Here is an 11,902-nt window from a genome sequence, read left to right on the forward strand (position 1 = left end):
GGTTTTATTATTTTCTATAAAATTCTAACTTTCCTAGTTTCCAACAAAGACCCAAAGCAACACTACCGTTTGTCGATTTTGTATTCACAAACACCAATTTATCTGCTTTTGTTCAACATTGCCTGCATATACAAACGATATTATACTCACCTCCTGTGCTGGCCTCACCCAGCATGTTTGCTTTTGATCATTACCCAGGAGCAGTCGTAACTAGCTGTACATTTATAAAGGTCACGTGACTTTCAGTGGCCCGATTGTGTTACTCATGGGACTTGTTTGATACAGGGTGTCCATGCAGGTATCTTCCATTGCTAAAGATGTATAATTAGACAGCAGGCAGAGCTATAGGTCGATAAAGCTACAAACGCACACACAAACTCGGCCATCTAAACCTCCGCTTGTCTGCATTGGCGACACACATCGTATTGAGATTTCAGAGTCCCCGGGTGTTTCACCAACATCTCAGATTTCATCGTCTCGAATGCTTCTGTTCTGTGCTGTTGTGGATTTCTTTTCCCATTTAAAAACCGTAAGCACTTAAAGAATATGTTGCTTACGTTTCCACACCACAGTTCAAACCCATGGCCAATCACATTTCTTTAATAATGTATGGTACACCTTCATGGACACCCTGTAATGTGTATTTAGACAGAAAGATGTGTTCTTGGAATGTATATAGTAGTTATTATATTGAGCTTGAGATATTGCACCTGTAAATTTTAAAGGCAAGTGATCTTGCACTGTTAGCGGAAGACATTCACATTGTTCGGGTATTTGTGGCAGGGATTGTGTCCTATTTCAGGTGTGTTGCCCTCCTGCCACCATTAAATGCTGCCCCTTTGGGTTCTTTAACGATTTCCGCTGAATCCAACGGTTCCTTAGAATGGTGAGAGATAGTAACATCTCCAATCTTCTCTGCAAAGCCCTGTCTTTTAATTTCCTGGCATTCAAACCGACTTCCATGCCCGTGGATCACTTCCTCTCTCATGCCAATTCCCCTCCCAAAAGTATTATATTATATAGATTTGCCAAACAGGAACCGAGTAGGTGTTCACGTTTGTGCTGCGTGGCTCTCTGATGTGTTTTTCAGGTCGTACCGCGTGATGATCGGCACCATGTCTGAAATTTCGCTCCACGTGCTGAGAGCTTCTCCAGTAACTGAATTCTTCACGAACACTCCGTGCCTGAGAAGCTGCCAGCACGTCAGACATCGTGCCGAACTACATGCAACTAAGCCCAAAAAAACACACGGCACTCATTACACACCAAGTGCTTGCCACGAATAAACCACAATACCTTGCTTATCTTGTCAAGGAGTGTAAACCATCACACAAACTGCGGTAATCTTCGCAGCAGCGGCTTTTAGTTAGCCATCGAACAAAGATGGTCTCTGCATCACATGCTTTCACATGCGCTTCTGCGGCCGTCTGGAACGCTCTTCCTTCTGACATTCGGAAGCCACTGGAGATATGCACTTTTAAATAAACTAGATTGAAAACTCACTTCTTGAGAACTGCTTTGTGCATTTAGATTGTTGTCCTTCCCCCACACCTCCGATTAGCACCATGGGCTAAATACAGTACGAAAGAAGTTCAACATACATACGTACATCTCTACAGCACGATACTAGGTGTGTGCTTATATCGCCTGCCACCGTTGAGTGAAACCCACTTAACGGCTTGCTTTGTGGAATTGTAAAAATTCATGGCAACAAATGGATTTGATATTAGGTAACCAGTTGCGAAACTGAATTGTTTGGGTTACAGGCTGTCATCAATACCCCCCCGCCCCCTAACTGTGCTGTGAGCTTCACATACCCATATTGGAGTCACGGAGTAAAAATACGTCGGTAGGATCACCACCTACCTCGTGGTTCTCACTCGTGGCGACGGCACTGGAAGTTGACCAACGGGCCGCGCCGTGCTCATCGTTAACTTTGCAAACAAGCCATTCTCACAGGAACTTTCTTTTAGGGTTCGTCTCTGATGAAGCATCGCTGAGAATAATGTTTAATAAATGTTTTCACGTGGCGCTCAAGTCTGGTGTGCCGTTTGTTTCGATGCATCGTTCACGCGTTGGAAAGCGCAAACGTCTAACCCCCGTGTGGCGAGACTCAGAAGTCGGTGCCGCCTGCCCTTCCCTCGATTTATGTTGACGTTTGAGTCACTCCCCAAGCGTAGCGAATTGATTTTATGAATAGCTCTGCATAAGGTCTTCAATCGTGTCAATTAGCCACGCCAAGCATAGACAATGAATATGGCGCATATACACGTGCGGCCATTCTGTCAACGGACTGCTGGATGAGGGCCTCCCCATACCACCCATGCAGGTCACGGGGGATTATTTGACCATACTTCGCCACGCTGGTCAGTGTGGATTGTTGGTGAAGGCGGAGAGCATAGAATTGCAGAACAACAATTCGCCTGTCTGCATTGCCCTCTGCTGCCCAACCACGCGGCCCTGCAAGCCGTCTGTGCACGATGACTACCGTGCACAGGCGTGTGGCAAGCAGGCCCGCGTGGTTGAAGGCAGCAGCTCCACGCTGCTTGGCTTCAGGACCTGACAAGGTCGGCCACATTCCAGGTAGTTTTTCGATTCGGGAACAAGTCCATCAAGCGGGAGCCCAGCGGGAGAGACGAGCGTGAAGTTGTGTACACTCAGATCCCACGCTCAGGATTATCATCCTGTTATGAGGGAGAATGAGCGCTGGAAAACTGTTTCTCACAGCTGGGAATTCTGCACTGCATGATATATGATTTCATTGCTATTATTATTTATTGCAAAGTGTGGAACAAACCATTTTGTGCCCATGACAAAATCAAACCATTGCAGATGACACAATGATTCACAATGGCAAAAAAAACATTTACTGTAACAATAACAAGGTAGAAAAACCATGCATATTGCATGGATTCTGTAACGCTTTCTGACATGCGTTTGTCCTGGGAGGCATTGACTTGATTATCTGTGATGACGTTACCTACTAAACCGCACAACCAGATGACGTCATGCCTAATGATGTTGTGGGGAAGCGACTGATGTCACTGCATTGACCCAAAGACCATGTCCATTGTCACCGATTCTTTTTGATCACTAAGTTTTGGGGCAATCCTTTGGTGAATTTGGTCGATTTTCTAAAGGGTGTATTGTATTTATAAATGAATAATCTTTACAACAGTTATTGTGACCTCTTTGTTACAGATAGAGGGATGGAGGGAGATTTATGCATTTACATTTTCAACTTAGTTGGAAAGCATGAATAAGAATGATGTAGTCATGATAATGGAAGTTATTTATCCAGGAAAGCCTCACCGAGCCCAATATTCTCTCAGGACAAATATGCCTTCGAATGTTTAGCTAAATGCTTGTAAGTATTGGTTGGTATGTGGGAAGGCAACTAGAGTTCTCAAGAGAAAACACACCCACATGAAGCGATACAACTCAAAGGCCCGCACTGATGGGGTCATGAAACCAATTTCTGGACTACCCACCGATAGCCATCTCACAGTCCTTGTGTCCAAAGCATGCGGAAACTTTTCTGGGAGTGTTATCTCTTCAAATGTACGGGGTTTTCTCCTTGAACTCCGCGTTCCTCTCACGTACTAAAAGTTCATCATCACCACCATCAGCCAAGATCAATCCACGGCTGCGTGAATGCCTCCCCAAGCCGTCACCATCTCTCACTGTTCTGCACTGTAACAATATCGCGCCTGATTTCATCACTCCATCTCTGTAGTGCCTGTCCGCACGGATCTCTTCCCTTCCTTGGCTAACACTCCGTCACTAATCCTGACCATCAGCCATCATCCCTTCTTGCTAAGCGTCCTGCTCAAGCCCATTTACTTCTCTTAACATTTTTTAAATTATGCTCCTAAAACTGACTGCGATTCTCTCACCAATGGGTTCCTCTTTTGGTCTCTCGGTGCAGTGAAATTAAAGTGACTGTACTTAAAAATAACCCAAAGCAGCACTTGCATTAAAGTCTCGAGACTCCGTGAAGCATTCCTGGGTATAAAGAAATCATGCGATTCCATCTTCATGTTTTATTCCAAGAATACAGTGCAACATAAGTTTATGTTGGACATGAAATCTACGTTCTTCTTTGACGTTATGACATGTAAACTGTCGCAGAAAAGTAACGCTTTAAACGTAAAATATGAGGCATTTGACATGCTAATTTTTATTAATAGACAACATCAATTCCTCCCACAAAGAGGCAACACTTTGGAGTTGTATAAATGGCACAGGAATGGACCAGGCCTATTTGGCCATGTCAGCATAAGCAAGAACACCTATTAATCATGCACCTCCTGTTGTACGCGAGTATATTTTCCCAGACACATGCTGATGTATGCACGCTGAGATTAAGATATCTCCCTTTTTTGAATGAGAGAAAATGTATGAAACTTACTTAATTTTTTTCGTGTTCATTTAAGTGCTATTTATTTATTAACGTAAGAAAATATTGAACTCTGAGCCAATGTTCATTTCGCTTGGCTGGGTAAAATTACATTGCAGCTATTTGCACTTCAACACACATCCACCGTGAGTTTGTTATTATATTCTTAAGTATATATTAAGTTCAATTTAAGTTTTGCCAACAGTTATGTTTGCCGGCTGCAGTATGCAACCACTTTACATGACTGAAACATTCTGGGACTTAAAACTAAACAGCTTTTCCCACTATCTAATCGTAACAATTTCCCCATAATTCCAACAAACTTGTGCACCACGTTTGTGTGCTGACACGGAATCTTTTGGCCAAAGCAAGCACAAATTAACGTCTCTTGGGAAATTGTGCATCAAATGGCAACCAGGCTGACCGACTCATGAGAACCCTTCCACGGCAGGGAAAGCGATGCACAGCTATTGCTCTGTCTGTCCCCACTGCGAACCCGGACGATTGAGGGTGCTGGCTCACTTCCCTGACACGTGACCCTAGGCCAACAAGCCACCTCTGCATTCACTTAATTCCATATTTATGAGATGGATTTGTATTCAACATTTGGAGCGGACCTCACAGGTGTGTGTGTGTGATGGCAATGAGTAAATATGCCGTCTCAAACATCAGCTGCCTAGAACAATGCATTTAATTTAATATATAAAACTTGTGGGGTGCTGCCACCTCTTCCAAGATGTGTGGCCAGCAGGACAACACATCCTCTAGAGCAGCGGTTCCCAGCCTTCTCGGTTGCGCGGACCCCTTTCCAACCTACAAACATTTTGCAAACCACCACACGCCGTTTGAAATTGTTACATATCCTTGGTGAGGGTGACGTTATTTGCGATTTGTTATTTTTTCCCGTTATTTTTTGTTCCTTTCCCGCAGACCACCAGGCATCCGCGACCCACAGGGTGGGGACCTCTGCTCCAGAGCCCCTCCAACGGAGGCCCAACCACCAACAGCGGTGTGAACCAGGCAATCCAGAGCAGACACGTTTGCCTCGTATATACACACATCATCGTTAGTTTATGTACTGTGTAAGGTAGCTCATGCAACTACCACAGATTTAGAGCGTAATTTGTGAAGTGGAGTGCTGGAATCAGCTGGTGCCCTGCAGGTGCTGGTAGGTGGACGATTACATCGCAGGACCAAGAGAGATGGCTTGGCTAGGCCTTAATCCAGCAGTGGACTCATCAGAGCTGACGATGATGATCTAGGAAGTACCTTGCCGTGTACGTAGCACTGACCAGGACGGTGAAATATGGTCAAACAACCCCCACTGACCAGGATTGTGAAGTATGGTCAAACAACCCCCACTGACCAGGATGGTGAAATATGGTCAAACAACCCCCAAGACCGGCATGGCATAGGGAGGCTTTCATCCGGCAGTGCTGAGTGCAACGTAACGTAGTGCAGCAGTCGGACTGTTGCACACATCTCTGTGCCGTTTGTGAACACTAAAATGAATATTCCATAGAAAATGCGATGCTGTATTGTACTTCTAAATCAAAACCACATTCACAACACACTGGTGAATCGCTGCCTTTCTGCTGTAGAGGATGCAGTGGTCTTGATTGCATTAAAATACCCATCACGACACTCGCCGTAATATTTACAATACCAGACAACACACAAACAGCCGTCTGCAAACAGCTGTCTGCAATGTTAATAGACACTAACAATGTTGCTTATCTAAATAAACAGAGAAACGTAAGATGACATTGTGGAGGAGACTAATCCGTTATAATCCGTCGGAATTGCAACTGCATAGCGTTGCGCTGCACGGCTCTCCGTGGTGTTTCCAGAGTTGTAGCGCCACCACGTGATGTTCGACATGACGCCCGACGTTTCGCTCTGGGAGCTTCTCCACGAACCTATTTTCCCAAACGCTCCCCAATTGTCCAAACGTTCGACATCGCGCAGATCAATACGTCTACAAACAGAAACACATCCGAGTCTAGAGATGTGTAGTAACAGCGACACAAGTTGTACTCTCTGTTGGATTGAGGGGATCTGGTCTAGCTTATGAGATATCCAGAGAACATCCTTCTTGTTTATACACCTCTATTCCATATATAAGTTTTAAAAAACCCCGCACTGCTTTGTTTGGCATACAATCTCTAAGCTGTGTCGCACGGGCGTTGTTGATGGACCAGACATTCGCCATTATCTCTGGTTTGCCTCGCATCAGTCACCGTCCACCATGTCGAGACACGGGTCCAAATCGTAGAGTTGGGTGCCTTTCCACATGGCTGCCAATGACTGCGTGCGCGCACTGTACGGGCCCACGCCGTAATTACCATGAGTCACACATTGATCCATGCGTGCTTCGTGGCGTCACCAGAAGCTCACAATGAAGTCCAGAGAGAGAGGGGGGGAAAATAATTTGGGTTTTTTTTTTGGGTCTCTCTGAAAGCTTCCTGATGCAGTGGCGACTCAGGCACAACATGTGTGCGGCTGTTGAAAAAAACATGCCTATGGATGATTTATATTCACGTGCATTCTTTCGCTTGCGTTATTAATAAAATATATATTGCGGTCATGACATGTGGTTCAGAAACATGGTCATTCGTTTCACAATTTTTTTTTACAAAAAACTGAAAGAAAGTTGCACAAAGAACTGGCACGAAGAGATCGCTTGGAATGACATCGCGAGGCAGGAGGAGGGATGAATGCGTGGATTAGAAATGTATGCGGGTTAATGACATCGTTAAAACTGTGATGAAAATCAAGTAGGCTTGGGCAGGACACAATGCAAGAAGGAACAATGGACGATGGTCAAGAATTATAATAAAGTCTTGTTCTTCTTTCGTGTGGCTGCTGATGCAGATGCAGAGCAACAACTGCATTTTCACATTCAGGTGGTCGTGCCCAGATAACGGAGTCAGGAGGAGCAGCGGAGTCGCCTATTGCTGTGAAGTGGCTCCCAAGGAATGGGACACGTCTGGTGTTGTTCACGAAGGCGATGGAGCGATAAAATAAGTTCATGTGTAGGTGAAGGGGGTGGATTGTTGAATCGCAGGATTGCGAGAGATGGAAGTGGTTTGGAAAGGCCTTCATTGAGCTGGCTGATGATTATTTCTTTGTTATTGGTAAGCAATCTGACAATCAACACTGCCTTGAGGATTATTTTTAGGCACATTAAAAATCAAGGCCTAGTTAATTACACCATAGAGGCATAACCTCCTTCTTGATTCCACTGATTACCAACTGCAGTGAATGAGCAATTCAGAATATTTTAAGCAATGTCTACATTTATGTCGCTGTGAGGCTGTGAAAATTGCCAGGCTTCGGGTGAGTGATGGACAGCATTTTAATTGTTGGTGCTTCGGTAAGCCTTATGAAATAAATCGCAGTTGAAATAAAAATAGGACTGTTAAAGTCAATGGAGATTAAACGGAATTGGCAATCATCGTTTGCTATGAATGACAGGGGTACATTCGTACTCGGTGGAGCGGTGGCGCAGTGGTTAGCGCACTGCACTATGAACCCACGAATCGTAGGTTCAATTCCCAGCCATGGCCAACGCCAGTGACGGGTGATATCTTAACCGGTTCTGGGTGGCCTCCATCCCTTTCCCAACCTGCACAGACCCACGTGGTGAAGCATGATCAACCACAACATGGCGTGGGAGAGGGCCTTCGTCAAACGGTAGATTGACAAAGAGCTATAAAATATATTATTATGTTGTAGTATAATTATCATTCAGACTGATACTACACTCAGATATGCCTGCGTACTCACCACTCGCTTAGCTAAGCAGCGACGTCTATTATGCCACCCATGATGTAGTTTTCATACTAAACGATCAGACCCAAAAGCATACACGTGTTAAATTATGTAGTTTGCCGTGCCACGAAGTTGAACTTGTCTATCAGTCCACTGACCCATCCCCCCCCCCCACCCAAAAGTGCAGCCCTTTGCTTATACAACGAAAAAAACCTCACCAAATGACCTGGGAATACCGAGCCAAGAGCGCGCACGGAGCGGAACCCGCTGGGAGCGCAGCACACAATCGAGTGGGGGGCGCGCAGAGGAAGCTCACCTCTTCCTCCTTGCTGTCCTGCCCCGCGGGCGGCGGGAGGACAGCCACAGCTGCTGCTGCTGCTACTGCTGCTGCTGTGGACCCCCGTGCCTCCACTGCCTCCATCTCAGAGCGCGTCGTCGTCTCTCCTCCGTGCACGGACGCAGCTCTTGAAAGGGAACAACGCAAACGATACATTTTGATTTTAAGCTTTCGTGACTGCAGGGATTCATATTGTTGGTTCTTTCGGTAAAGTCACGTAGAAGGGACATAATAAAAAATAAAATAAATAAAAACCGCCACTTTTAAAAAATGTTCTTGCTGTGAATTTCACACCTGATGACGATTGCTTGTGTTGCAGTCGAAACGTCGTGAGAATTGTAATTGTTTAATATATTATTTTATTATTTCCCTTCTAAGTGACTTTAGCGAAAGAACCAAGAATAAAACGCAAACGATAATGAGGCACACGCCAAGCAGCAAAGTCCACGGGAGGCACTCGTCATCCGACGCCGTGCGAGGTTGACGCAACAGGTATCCTGGTCGCGTTCACCTCCATTGAATGGGGAAGCCTACACTTCACACGTAGTGTCCACCTCTATTGCCGAATTATAGGGCACTGTGCACTCTGGTGACCCTATAAGTAGTGTCCACCACTCTCTTGTTTAATGGAGCAATATCATATGCAAAGGGTCTGCCTCTCGTGCCTGATTATGGGACCCTACTAAACACGATCTTCTTGTAGGGAGCAGTGATGCATTGGTTGACACACCGAGTTATAAACCCGAGTTCCATTCCAAGCCACGGCTAAACATCATTGGCGGATTATTGAGCTCAGTCAATCCTGGGGTGCTCACATCCACCAACCCGCACTGACCGGCGTGGTGAAGTATGGCCAAACCACCCAGGCGTGGGGGAGGACTTCATTCACCAGCGAATTGACACAAGGGCTAAATGGATGTAAAACATGCACTATGTTTGTGTCTCGTGCCCTCTGGTCTAATGGAGCAATGCAATGGCCACTATCAAGTGGGACACACGACAAAAACAGTCCACTTTTCTTTGTAATTGGACACTAAATATATTCATCGGCACCCTTATCACACGCGCTCTCTATAATGCAGCACTATATTTTTCACCAACTCAATGATGGGCTGACATCGAAGCCTCATCTCTACATACGAATCATTCCCACGTACTAACAATCATCTCCACATACTCGTCCTACTGGAATTAACACATTGCAATGCCTTCTCAAAACTTCGTCTGCATCCATGAGTTAGTACACGTGTTCTACACTCTCTACGATTAGTTTAGAATGGAAAGATCTCACCTGGTTAAGCAAAATGCACTTTAAAAAATAGATACTATGACAGTGCTGATTTAAGAGCCATGTGTACAAACGTGATGCTTCAACTTGGACGGCACAATCACTGCACATCACAACATTTCAACAACGCTCACATTCGTCAGTAACACTACCGAGGCGACGTTTCGGACGACGGCCCTTCTTCACAACACACAAGACAGGCCAGAGGTTACTGTTATCAGAATCCACGTGAGCCACGCACGAATGCTCCAGTCGTGACACATTGGCACCCCCGAAGCTTGCAAGGCGCAGCGCTGCAACTGCCGGCTCGCACCGCTGCTGGCGGAACGGACTCCGACAGGAGACTTTGTCCTCTCGAGAGCGACCTCGGCCGACTCCTTACCCGCTCACCACCACAGCGGATCGAGGTGGGAGCACCCCGCACTCTACCCCGCACTCTACCCCGCACTCGACCCCGCACTCGACCCCGCACTCGACCCCGCACTCGACCCCGCACTCGACCCCGCACTCGACCCCGCACTCGACCCCGCACTCGACCCCGCACTCGACCCCGCACTCGACCCCGCACTCGACCCCGCACTCGACCCCGCACTCGACCCCGCACTCGACCCCGCACTCGACCCCGCACTCGACCCCGCACTCGACCCCGCACTCGACCCCGCACTCGACCCCGCACTCGACCCCGCACTCGACCCCGCACTCGACCCCGCACTCGACCCCGCACTCGACCCCGCACTCGACCCCGCACTCGACCCCGCACTCGACCCCGCACTCGACCCCGCACTCGACCCCGCACTCGACCCCGCACTCGACCCCGCACTCGACCCCGCACTCGACCCCGCACTCGACCCCGCACTCGACCCCGCACTCTACCCCGCACTCTACCCCGCACTCTACCCCGCACTCTACCCCGCACTCGACCCCGCACTCGACCCCGCACTCGACCCCGCACTCGACCCCGCACTCGACCCCGCACTCGACCCCGCACTCGACCCCGCACTCTACCCCGCACTCTACCCCGCACTCGACCCCGCACTCTACCCCGCACTCTACCCCGCACTCTACCCCGCACTCTACCCCGCACTCGACCCCGCACTCGACCCCGCACTCGACCCCGCACTCGACCCCGCCACGAAACCCATCGAGATTCAGACCCAGCATCGACATGGGCGCTGGACGGCGTTTGGTGGTTTGAAGTTAACAAAATAAAAACATAAACTTGCACATTGTTTCAAATGCCGCCCCTGGAGATCGAATCGAACCGGCGCACTTGTGGATTGCCGACAATCGGTTCGGTGCGCCAATGATACCCACGTGCGCCGCAGCTCGCGGGCTGCGGGCAGAATGTGCCCCTGGGGTGACCACGTGCCGCTTACCAGCCTGATGGCGAGTGCGCGCAGCTCGCTGATGCTGCTGCTGCTGCCCGTGCTGAGGGGTGAGCCCGTGGTGAGGGGTGAGCTCGTGGTGAAGGGTGAGCTCGTGGTGAGGGGTGAGCTCGTGGTGAGGGGTGAGCCCGTGGTGAGGGGTGAGCCCGTGGTGAGGGGTGAGCTCGTGGTGAGGGGTGAGCTCGTGGTGAAGGGTGAGCTCGTGGTGAGGGGTGAGCTCGTGGTGAGGGGTGAGCCCGTGGTGAGGGGTGAGCCCGTGGTGAGGGGTGAGCTCGTGGTGAGGGGTGAGCTCGTGGTGAGGGGTGAGCTCGTGGTGAGGGGTGAGCTCGTGGTGAGGGGTGAGCCCGTGGTGAGGGGTGAGCCCGTGGTGAGGGCGAGCGAGCGCGAAGCCTCCTCCTGTGTGTGTCCCACGCAGGCGCTCAGCCCGAGTGGGGTGCGAGGGCGTTCCGCGGTTTCCTGTCTCGCGTGGGGACGCCTCAAACTCCCCCACAACTCCATCCCTCCCACCACCGCCCACAACCACCGCCCACAACCACCGCCCACAACCACCGCCCACAACCACCGCCCACAACCACCGCCCACAACCACCGCCCACAACCACCGCCCACAACCACCGCCCACAACCACCGCCCACAACCACCGCCCACAACCACCGCCCACAACCACCGCCCACAACCACCGCCCACAACCACCGCCCACAACCACAACCACCACCCACC

The 11,902-nt window shown here is 49.0% G+C and overlaps 1 protein-coding gene across 1 annotated transcript in view; it reads right to left on the reverse strand.

Moving 5' to 3' along the window:
- Positions 1-11,631, reverse strand: part of LOC144727471 (uncharacterized) — a 38,165-nt gene extending 26,534 nt beyond the window's left edge. Inside the window, exons 1-2 of the mRNA XM_078606329.1 lie at positions 11,175-11,631; positions 8,490-8,637 (exon numbers count right to left, since the gene is read on the reverse strand). Coding sequence (XP_078462455.1) covers positions 8,490-8,594 — 105 coding nt within the window. The 5' untranslated portion in view covers positions 8,595-8,637; positions 11,175-11,631. The remainder of the gene's footprint in view (positions 1-8,489; positions 8,638-11,174) is intronic.
- Between the last annotated feature and the right edge of the window lie 271 nt (positions 11,632-11,902).

The sequence above is a fragment of the Lampetra planeri genome, chromosome 25 (genome assembly GCF_965212315.1).
Source record: "Lampetra planeri chromosome 25, kcLamPlan1.2.h2, whole genome shotgun sequence".
Taxonomy (NCBI): domain Eukaryota; kingdom Metazoa; phylum Chordata; class Hyperoartia; order Petromyzontiformes; family Petromyzontidae; genus Lampetra; species Lampetra planeri.